The sequence below is a fragment of the Triticum urartu genome, unplaced genomic scaffold (assembly GCF_003073215.2).
Source record: "Triticum urartu cultivar G1812 unplaced genomic scaffold, Tu2.1 TuUngrouped_contig_2869, whole genome shotgun sequence".
NCBI classification, from domain to species: Eukaryota; Viridiplantae; Streptophyta; class Magnoliopsida; order Poales; family Poaceae; genus Triticum; species Triticum urartu.
The window spans coordinates 43,236-54,506 of NW_024113371.1; the positions used below are offsets into that span (position 1 = coordinate 43,236).

Sequence of the window (11,271 nt, forward strand, 5' to 3'; positions counted from 1 at the left end):
CTAGAAATGTTTTTGACACTAGAGAAGGTGAATATTGCCGCCAGAAAGATGCCAAGATGTTGACGTTGAATGTGGACTCTTTGGATGCCGACGCAAGAATGATTTTGCAATCCGTCCGCTATCAGATGTTGCAGTGGCAGAAAGATCAGTTGGCGGTGGCGGGCAATGAGGACGCGGCATAGACGGACGCGGACGCGGACGCGGACATGGAGACCGACTACGTGGTGACAATGGCACCACCATGATCAGGAAGCAGATGAGTGGGATTGCCGGTCCGGTAGGGCAGAAAATTATACGGACTGTGAGACTAATATTCTTTTGGATTCTGACATGTAAAAAGTAAGCACTTGCCTTTTTTTTGGTTGTGATTAGACATGCGATCTGGTGTGCGGTGTGGATGGAAGTAATTCAAATTTAAAGTGTCCTTTACTTAAGGACATATATAAAATAACGTTGTACGACGGTCTCCCGTATTTGTGTTCACGGACTGGTCTCTTTTCAGCGGGCAGATGGGGGAGAAAATTTGGCTGGTGAACCTGAGAACATGCAAGAGAAATGCCTCTGTGGAACCACCAGGTTCGGAGCCGCCGGAAGTGAGCCCTCTCCACTTGGCTGCTCACGAGAGGAATGGGAAAAGGTAAGGAAGGTTTAGGGTTTAGCAGCCTGCCACCCTGTTTCTTCGTTATCACTTTCCAAAGCACGTGTTTGCCAACCTAGCAAGGGACCGCAGCTTTGACCTAACTTTGACCCATGCATGAGCATGCATGCATGTGCGGGTCTACGCGAGTCGTCGCACTGGTAGAAAACGAGGCTTCCATACGCCCCCATTAGTCCCCAAAACAATCGAACCGCGACCAAAGGGGTCTTTAGTCGCGGTTCGGGAGAAGACCCGCGACCAACTACCTGGGCCCAGCGCGCTCGGTCGACAGCTGGCGGACGGGAGGGGCTTTAGTCCCGGTTGGCGTGGCCAACCGGGACTAAAGGTCCCAGAAGGCCTTTAGTCGCGGTTGGCCAGGCCAACCGGGACTAAAGCCCATCCAGCTGGCGGACGGGAGGGGCTTTAGTCCCGGTTGGCCTGGCCAACCGCGACTAAAGGCCCATCCCTATATATACTCAGCTCACTTCACTTCACTCGGCTCACTTCACAATTTTCAGAAGGTGGTGGTGGGGTGGTGGTGGGTTTGCTTTTGGTTTCTCCTATGCACACAAGGTGTTTGATGAAATGCCCGAGAGCCTGAAACAAGCCACACTTGAGCTTTCTCATTTATTTTTCCTCCGCGATCGCGGTTAGCAACTCGAACCTTTCATGTGTCATTGATAAAATACGCATGTGTGTAGTTCATTGTTTAATTTGTATTATTTCTAGCTAGTTAGTTTAACAAATGCATGATGGTTAATTATATACTTTATATAATAATAATGCAGATGAATCGGCAATGGATGTACGGTTCCCGACTCTCCGGCGAGTTCACTACGGGTTTGAAAGATTTCCTCGTAGTGGCAAATGCGAACAAGCAGCAAGGTTTTATTATCTGTCCATGTGCTGTCTGTAAGAATGAGAAGGGTTACTCCTCCTCAAGAAGAGTTCACATGGACCTGCTTAAGCATGGTTTCATGCCAAGCTATTATTGTTGGACCAAGCATGGAGAAAGAGGGGTTAGAATGGAAGAAGATGAAGAAGGGGATGATATCGATGACAACTATCGTGATCTTTTCGGTGATACTTTCATGGAGGATGATGCTGAAGGTGTGGAAGGGTTAGGTGAAGGTGAAGAAGAGGCACATGATGAGCCCGCTGATGATCTTGGTCGGACCATTGCTGATGCACGGAGACGCTGCGAAACTGACAAGGAGAGGGAGAATTTGGATCGCATGTTAGAGGATCACAAAAAGTCGTTGTATCCAGGATGCGATAATAGTCTGAAAAAGCTGGGCTGCACACTGGATTTGCTAAAATGGAAGGCACAGGAAGGTGTAGGTGACTCATCATTTGAAAATTTGCTGAAAATATTGAAGAATATGTTGCCGAAGAATAATGAGTTGCCCGCCAGTACGTACGAAGCAAAGAAGGTTGTCTGCCCTCTAGGTTTAGAGGTTTAGAAGATACATGCATGCATTAATGACTGCATCCTCTACCGCGGTGAATACGAGGTTTGAATGAATGCCCTGTATGCACTGCATTGCGTTATAAGATCAGAGGCGATGACCCTGGTGACGATGTTGAGGGCGAGAAACCCAGGAAGAGGGTTCCCGCCAAGGTGATGTGGTATGCTCCTATAATACCACGGGTGAAACGTCTGTTCATGAATGAAAAGCATGCCAAGTTGTTGCGATGGCACAAAGAGGACCGTTTGTCCGACGGGCAGTCGAGACACACCGCTGATGGAACGCAATGGAGAAAGATCGACAGAGTTTTCAAAGATTTTGCAGCTGACGCAAGGAACTTAAGATTTGGTCTAAATACTGATGGCATTAACCCTTTTGGCGAGCAGAGCTCCAACCATAGCACCTGGCCCGTGACTCTATGCATCTACAACCTTCCTCCTTGGTTGTGCATGAAGCGGAAGTTCATTACGGCACAATCGTAAGCAAGCAGGGACGTACAAGGGAAGAATTGATGTGTAATAATTTATTGTACCAAACTTTGTATTTGGTCGATGAACTGAATGATGTATCAAACCTTTTGTCAAACCTTCAAGGGATTTTAAAATGAATTAGTTTTATTTTTCTGATTTTTTTGATATATAATTGTATTTTTAAGATTTTAAAATGTCAGAAGATTTTAAAAAAGGAAAAAGGAAGAAAGGAAGAAAAAAAAGAAGAAAAACAAGAAAAAGGAAGAAACGAACAGAAGAAAAAAACAGAAGAAAAAAGGAAGAAAAAAACAGAAGAAAAACAAGAATTTAAAATGAATTAGTTTTATTTTTCTGATTTTTTTGATATATAATTGTATTTTTAAGATTTTAAAATGTCAGAAGATTTTAAAAAAGGAAAAAGGAAGAAAGGAAGAAAAAAAAGAAGAAAAACAAGAAAAAGGAAGAAACAAACAGAAGAAAAAAACAGAAGAAAAAAGGAAGAAAAAAACAGAAGAAAAACAAGAATTTAAAATGAATTAGTTTTATTTTATGATTTTTTTGATATATAATTGTATTTTTCAGATTTTAAAATGAATTAGAAACAAAATAATATAAACTTTAATAAAATAAAATAATTATCATAAAGTAAAATAAATAAGTAATTATCATAAAGTAAAAATAAATAAGTAATTAGAAACAAAATAAAATAAAATAAATAAGTTTTTTGTTGTAAGTAGAAACAAAACAAAATAATAAAGCAAAAATGAAAACAAAAAACAGGCAAAAAATAAAGAATATGCCACCTACTGGGCCACCACGGCCTGAATACGACTAGAAACCCATTAATGGGCCAGGATTCAGGCCCGCAGAAGGCCCAGTAGGCCCATAGGCTCATAGTAACAGAATAGGCCCGTAAGCCTGCATTCGAGAGGAGCTCGAAGTGGTGAGCGCAGCCGCGCTTATAAACCACTGTCGAAGCCTCTCGGCTAGCGAGGTGGGACTAAACATCCCACCGCACCGCGCCAGTTCAGCACAGACCCTTTAGTCCCGGCTGGGGAGGCGGACCGCGACTAAAGGGTACCCTTTAGTCGCGGTTGTTGTCCCCAACCGCGACTAAAGGGTCTTTCTGCACACCTCAAAGTTTGTCAACCAATGCGGAGTCGTTGTTAGAGACAACGTCCCGATCACCGTCCAGGAATGGAAAGAGCCAAAGAAGGCACGTCTTGGTTTCAGTTTTGTCGACAAGAGAACGAAAAAGGATTGCTGGAGAAAGCTTATGGAACATTTCATTCTACCTCCGGAATACAACAAAGTCGATGAATTCGGTAACGAGGTTCCGGGTGGACGTCAGAGGAGGAGGCTAGTTAAAGAGTTCGCTCTTCAGAAGATGGCCGATGCATTCCGGAACTTCAAGAAAAATTTAACCCGTGACTATGTTAACAAGGGCAAGACTCCGGATTTCAATGGACAATATGAGAAACTGAAAGATGATTGGCCAGAATTTGTGAGGCAAAAGCAATCGGACCATTTCAAGGAAATATCGAAAAAAAATAAGGATAATGCGGCTAAGAAAAAGTACCATCATATTATGGGGCCAGGAGGATACCGCCTTGCGGACCCTAGGTGGCAGAAGATGGAGGAGGACCTGAGGGTGCGAGGAATCCCTCTAGGTACAGAGGGATGGGACCCAAGGGCCAAAAGCTGGTGGTACGGGCATGGGGGATCACTAGACCAGGAGACAGGGGTGTGTGTTCACCGGCATCGACACTTTGCTCCGACCCAAGCCCTTATTGACGCAATGACCCAAGCTCAAGCGGGCTTGATCAAGTTCAACAGAGAGAAAGACGCACTGACTTTAGCCCTCGGGAATGATGAACACGGAGGACGTGTACGAGGCAAAGGCAAAGTTTCGTGGAAAGTAGGGTTTTCCCAGGACAATGACCCGTACGGTTACAGAAGCCGTAAGAGAAAGACGGACCGGGATGCAGATCTTATGACGAAGTTTGCATCGGAACTCCATGAGTTGAAGCAGACCGTGCATGAACTATTGAAAGAAAAATCGGCTGCAGGGCCGCATGAAGATCATGAAGCGGATTGCGGAAGCCAGCAGCGGAGAAGCAGCGTGGCTTCCACGGATGCCCCGCCTGGTGCTAGTGCACCGATGATCGAGATTCATGCACCGGAGCCTCACTACCCCGTGGATGATGTAAAGAAGATGAAAGACTGTGATCTGCATTATCCCGTGGGGAACGTTTCCACGAAGGTAGCTAGCGGCAGTGCTTTACCCTGTAAACCTGGAGCACTCCACCACAACAACCCCATTCCATATGGCTATGCTTGTGTCACGGTGGAAGACATAGTCCAAGGGTTTGAGGACCTGGAGATTGACAAACCTACACCCGAAGGGGATAGCAGACTTGGAGATGTCAAGCGCCAGTACATTCTATGGAAAAAGAAGTACATAGTGTTTCCAGACGAGGCGCCAAGGCTAGCAAGTCCACCCCCCTCCGATGGTGGTGGTGGTGGTGGCGGTGGTGGCGGTGGTGGTGGTCGTGGTGGTTCACCTACACCTCCTTCACGCCATTCGACGCCGTCCCCCGATCCACAACCTCCGGCGGGTACGACGCCCCCCAATCCTCCTTCGGCGGGTACGACGCCCCCCAATCCACCTCCGGCGGGTACGACGCCCCCCCAATCCTCCTCCGGCGGGTACGACGCCCCCCAATCCACCTCCGGCGAAGAAGCAGAAGCAGGCGGACAGCAAGGAAACCTGCTCCTGGACTATTAACCCGGACCCTTATGTACCTAAGACCACAAGGGTACCGGAGCCATCGCTGAAGCGTCTCCTCCCAAGGCCTGGGGAACTTAGTGAAGCTGACCTCACATTGGCCGCGTCTACTGATTATGAGAAATGGAAGGCGGATATGAAGGCGAAAAAAGTGCCTGAGCCCAAGCAAGTATTCACTGAGAAGCAAAAGAAGTGGGCTAAGGATTTTTTGACGACACCGTCCCAAGCCGAGCTGAATATGCCTGACGACTATGGACATGAACTTCGTAGGCAAGCAAAAATATTGAAGGAGGAAGAAAGTAAAAAACGCGGGAAACAAGTTGACCAGCTCGGGATGCAGAAGAAACAATCGATCCCCCCGCTCATAGTGAAAGCCGGTCCGGAAGAGGACCCCGAGATCATAGCAGCTGCGGCAGCACTTGGATTGACTGTAGCGGCTGCCATGAAACAAGCGTCCGAGATGGGTTTGACTGTTCGTGCCTTCTTAGACCTTGAGGATGCGCCTGTAGGTGAGATAACATTACAATATGTGCGGAAGGGGCCTCTCGTCGAGCCTGAGAAGGAAAATAGTCTACCAACACAAATGCGAAATCTGCTACGTTGGTACAAGCAATTCATAACATGGGCCGACAAAGAATATGTTTATGCGGATGTTACACATGAGCATCACATCAAACGGTACTCTGTAGAAGTTCATATGAGTGAATTATTCCAGCTGTTCAATCTGCGCGCCCTCGACAAATCTATGCTGAGTTGCTACGTTCTGTAAGTGATTTATTTCTACCTCATCTCGTTCTTCATTGCCTGCACTATATATATATATTGTCCTAACTATATTGTTGCGTACGCTATTATGCAGATTGAAGATTTGGGAACGCAAAATAAGAAACATCCATGATGTTGGGTTCATTGACCCACATATCGTTAATGGACATGTGTTAGAACATCACCACAAAGACATGGAGAAAGACCTGTACAAGTTTCTTAGAAAGCATCAACTCAAAAGTCATATTCTATTTCCTTACCATTTTGGGTGAGTGTTTCTCTCTTGTGCCCATTCTATTTTGTTTACTCCATGCATGGTATGTCTAATCGATGAGTTATGCATGACTGTGCATGTAACGTGTCCGCAGGTTCCACTGGATTCTGCTAAATATTGAACTTCACACCTCCACAGTTCTAATCATGGACTCTAAGGATTCGGATCCAAAGCGTTGGGCCGACATGAGAAAAATGCTGCAAAAGTAATTATTTTCAATCATTTGAGCTCTATATCGATCGGTCTCTTCATTTCCTAATATCAACTAACTAATAAATCCCTTATTCATTTAATTTTCTTTGCCCTGTAGGGTTTGGAGACGGTTCTCAGAAGAAACTGTCGGTGAATTCAAACATGAGCTAGATTTCAGAAAGTTAGTTAATGTGGATAAGCAGCCATCGGGGACCGATCTATGTGGATACTATGTTTGTGAGAACATCCGGAGACAAACCACTGAGCGGAAGGCATCAGCTAGCGTGCGGAACGCGACGGATAACTTGCGGAGGAGGCTTAGTCCAGAAGCTCGCTTCCGACCAATTCAAGAAGAATTAGCAGGATTTTTCATGAGGGAAGTCATCAATCCTAAAGGACAACACTATACCGAGGACGAAGAAATTTATATGCATACCCGAGATTGAAACTTGTTCGAAGTTGTATATGGTCATCCATCCTAATTGTGTATGGAAACTTGTTCGAAGTTGTATATGGTCACCCGAGATTGAATATATATTATATATTCCTCTTGAATTCTTCTTGTTTGAAATTTCATATGCATGTATATAGAAGCGTAGAATATGTGTACTGAAACTTCATCAAAAATAAAATAAAACACAAAATAAAATATAAAACAAATAAAACACTACAAATTAAAAAGAAACCAGGTTTAGGGGGGCTAAAACCCTAAACCTGCGGAGGAGGCCTTTAGTCCCGGTTGGCCACGAGAGCCGGGACTAAAGGTCCTCGGGCCCGACCACGGGCGCCCACGTGGCGGGCCTTTGGTCCCGGTCAGCCACAAGAACCGGGACTAAAGACTTTTGTCGCGGTCCGTAAGAGCCGCGGCTAAAGGGGGGGGGGTCTTTAGTCGCGCTTATTTAGTCCCGGTTGCACAGCCGGGACTAAAGGCTGTTGCGAACCGGGACTAAAGGGCTTTTTTCTACAAGTGTCGCCTCGTCAAGCATCCTAGCTACCGTTCCGGCCTGCCCTATAAAAACCCTCACTGTGAGATCTGAGATTCAGTCAAGAGCCGAGAGCTAGCCAGAGGAATCCATCATGGGGCGCTCTTCTTCTTCCTCCCCATCTTCCTCTTCTTCTACCGCACACGTCGTGGCACTGGTGGCTCTCCTATGGTGTTCCCTTGCATGCTCCGCAGCGGCCCAAAGTAAGTAACTACACTAACTCAATTATTATTTTCTTTTCTTTTTCCTTAAAAAATACTCTCTCCGTCCCATAATATAAAAATGTTTTTGACGTCACACACTAGTGTCAAGAACAAACGGAGGGAGTATCTAATACTGGTATGAAGCAGGAGTAATTTCCTTAGCTGGGACAGATCATGCGTGCCGATAATAATGATGATATATATTGCAGTTCATCTGGATGGAAACCGTCACGGCCAAAGCCCTCCGTCGCCGCTTTCCGGTGGGCTCCGAAGGTTGCAGCCGACGCCGGAGCCTCCGAGCGCGTGGCCACCGCCACCGACAGACACTAGTAGAAAAGGGGGCAACGGTTCAGGCCGGAGCAGCCCATTAGTCCTGGTTCAGACCAGAACCGGGATCAATGGAGGCATTGGTCCCGGTTCGTGCGCCCATTAGTCCACGTGGGCCATTGGTCCCGGTTTGTCTGGACCTTTTGGTCCCGGTTGGTGGGATGAACCGGGACCAATGGGTCTGGCTCCTGGCCCACCACCATTGGTCCCGGTTGGTGGCCTGAACCGGGACCAAAGGCTCCCCTTTAGTCCCGGTCCATGCCATGAACCGGGACCAATAGTGCTGCCTATATATACCCTCGCCCGCGAGCAGAGCACTCCAGTGCTCTGTTTTTCTGGGCCGGCGAGGGGAGGTGTTTGTGGTGCTCTAGCTCACCTCCTATGCACATGAGGTGTTCGATGAAATGCCCGAGCCATACTAGTTAAGCTTTCTCCTCTCGAAGCTCGACCTCAAAGCTCCATTTTCCTCGAGATTTTTCTAGATTTAGCGGTCCGTCACGCCCCACCCCCGTCTTCACCGCCGTCGATCACCCGCGCCGATCTCATCACCGACACCACCGTGGTGAGCCTCTTGTTCTTATCTTCTTTCTGAAAGGAAAAATATTGTTACTTGTATGTTTAGATAGATACTTGTATCATTTTCTTACTTTTATTATTGCATCTTATATAGTGCGATGGTTTCGGTATCCGCCCCCGTCGGCCCTCGTCCTGTCTATGATTCGGATGTGGTATATACATTAATCTTTATAACTATTGGTTCATTTATTGTTTATGAAAATTATGCGGACCAACGTGACATAGATTTTATTTGTCTGGGATGTATGTGAACCGGAAATTCCAACCGACCCTATTGTCGAGAGGTTAAATTTAGTTGAAGAAGAAAACAATTTCTTGAAGAAAAAAGTAAAAAAAATTGAGGAGGAGAAGATGATATTGGAGTTGCATGTTGCGGATGTCGTCGATGATCACAAGATCAAGATGGATGCAATGCGCTTGAAGATTAGAAAGATTAGAAAATATGCCATTCATACCGAGGCTTGGTATCATTATGCCGTTGGATCAATTGTTACCTTGGTTGCGATTATGACCGCCTTTGTTTTCGCATTAAAATGTTTTACATAGTTTCAATGTATGGTTTAATTAATTAGATGCTCTGGAGAGCTATATGTTGTTAGAGGAGAACTATTTATGTACTTTGCTTTTAATGCATGTCATGATGAACTTCTATTAATTTGGACACTTTATATATAATGCACGCAGATGAACCGGCAATGGATGTACGGTGACAGACACACCCGCGAGTACATTAAGGGCGTGCATGAGTTTCTCGATGCGGCTGAGGCAAACAAGCAGAATGGTTTTATGTGTTGTCCATGGACTGAATGTGGGAATATGAGGTCTTACTCTAACCAGAAAATCCTTCACTCCCACCTGCTTTACAAGGATTTCATGCCACACTATAATGTTTGGACGAGGCACGGAGAAATAGGGGTTATGATGGAAGACAGCGAAGAAGAAGAGTACGATGACAACTATGTGCCCCCTGAATACGGTGATGCTGCAACGGGGGGAGCTGGTGAAGATCAAGAGGAACCAGACGATGTGCCCAATGATGCTGCCACGGGTGAAGCTGCTGAAGATCAAGAGGAACCAGACGATGTGCCCGATGATGATGCTCTCCGCCTTTATTTTCGCATTAAAATGTTTTACATAGTTTCAATGTATGGTTTAATTAATTAGATGCTCTGGAGAGCTATATGTTATTAGATGAGAATATGTATGCACTTTGGTTTTAATGTGATGATGAACTTCTATTAATTTGGACACTTAATTATATATAATGCATGCAGATGAACCGACAATGGATGTACGGTGACAGACACACCTCCGAGTACATTAAGGGCGTGCATGAGTTTCTCGATGCGGCTGAGGCAAACAAGCAGAATGGTTTTATGTGTTGTCCATGCCCTGATTGTGGGAATACGAAGTCTTACTCTGACCGGAAAATCCTTCACACCCACCTGCTTTACAAGGGTTTCATGCCACACTATAATGTTTGGACGAGGCACGGAGAAATAGGGGTTATGATGGAAGACGACGAAGAAGAAGAGTATGATGACAACTATGTGCCCCCTGAATACCGTGATGCTGCAACGGGGGGAGCTGGTGAAGATCAAGAGGAACCAGACGATGTGCCCAATGATGTTGCAACGGGTGAAGGTGCTGAAGATCAAGAGGAACCAGACGATGTGCCCAATGATGATGATCTCCGCCGGGTCATTGTCGATGCAAGGACGCAATGCGAAAGTCAAAAGGAGAAGCTGAAGTTCTATCGCATGTTAGAGGATAAAAAAAAGGGTTGTACCCCAATTTCGAAGATGGCAACACAAAGCTCGGTACCGTACTGGAATTGCTGCAGTGGAAGGCAGAGAATGCTGTGCCTAACAAAGGATTTGAGAAGCTACTGAAAATATTGAAGAAGAAGCTTCCAAAGGATAACGAATTGCCCGACAGTACATACGCAGCAAAGAAGGTCGTATGCCCTCTAGGATTGGAGGTGGAGAAGGTACATGCATGTCCTAATGACTGCATCCTATACCGCGGTGCATACAAGGATCTAAACGCATGCCCCGTATGCGGTGCATTGCGGTATAAGATCAGGCGAGATGACCCTAGTGATGTTCACGGCGAGCCCCGCAGGAAGAGGGTTCCTGCGAAGGTGATGTGATATGCTCCTATAATACCATGGTTGAAACGTCTGTTCAGAAACGGAAAGCATGCCAAGTCGATGCGATGGCACAGTGAGGACCGTAAGAAAGACGGGAAGTTGAGAGCACCCGCTGACGGGTCGCAGTGGAGAAAAATCGTGAGAAAGTACTGGGATGAGTTTGCAAAGGACCCAAGAAACGTATGGTTTGCTTTAAGCGCGGATGGCATTAATCCTTTCGGGGAGCAGAGCAGCAATCACAGCACCTGGCCGGTCACTCTATGTATGTATAACCTTCCTCCTTGGATGTGCATGAAGCGGAAGTTCATTATGATGCCAATTCTCATCCAAGGCCCTAAGCAACCTGGCAACGACATTGATGTGTACCTAAGGCCATTAGTTGAAGAACTTTTACAGCCGTGGAATGGAAACGGTGTACGTACGTGGGATGAGCAC

At 46.1% G+C, this 11,271-nt stretch overlaps 2 protein-coding genes across 2 annotated transcripts; both read left to right on the forward strand.

The window, feature by feature from the left end:
- Nucleotides 1-1,248: 1,248 nt before the first annotated feature.
- LOC125527088 lies at nt 1,249-2,100 on the forward strand. The gene is made up of 2 exons (XM_048691664.1): nt 1,249-1,286; nt 1,426-2,100. Exon 2 carries the CDS (start codon nt 1,426-1,428, stop codon nt 2,098-2,100), a length of 675 nt encoding a protein of 224 aa, XP_048547621.1. The 5' UTR covers nt 1,249-1,286.
- A 4,151-nt stretch (nt 2,101-6,251) lies between these two features.
- LOC125527087 lies at nt 6,252-7,359 on the forward strand. The gene is made up of 3 exons (XM_048691663.1): nt 6,252-6,397; nt 6,498-6,608; nt 6,714-7,359. Exons 1-3 carry the CDS (start codon nt 6,324-6,326, stop codon nt 7,039-7,041), a joined length of 513 nt encoding a protein of 170 aa, XP_048547620.1. The 5' UTR covers nt 6,252-6,323; the 3' UTR covers nt 7,042-7,359.
- Nucleotides 7,360-11,271: the final 3,912 nt, after the last annotated feature.

What these genes read in the sequence shown, in the direction of transcription:
- LOC125527088 (XM_048691664.1), top strand. Translation starts at nt 1,426, where the DNA reads ATGAATCGGCAATGGATGTACGGTTCCCGACTCTCCGGCGAGTTCACT.
- LOC125527087 (XM_048691663.1), top strand. Translation starts at nt 6,324, where the DNA reads ATGGAGAAAGACCTGTACAAGTTTCTTAGAAAGCATCAACTCAAAAGT. An exon ending in CTATTTCCTTACCATTTTGG is followed by an intron (nt 6,398 to 6,497) that starts GTGAGTGTTTCT and finishes ACGTGTCCGCAG; the next exon opens with GTTCCACTGGATTCTGCTAA. An exon ending in ATGAGAAAAATGCTGCAAAA is followed by an intron (nt 6,609 to 6,713) that starts GTAATTATTTTC and finishes TTTGCCCTGTAG; the next exon opens with GGTTTGGAGACGGTTCTCAG.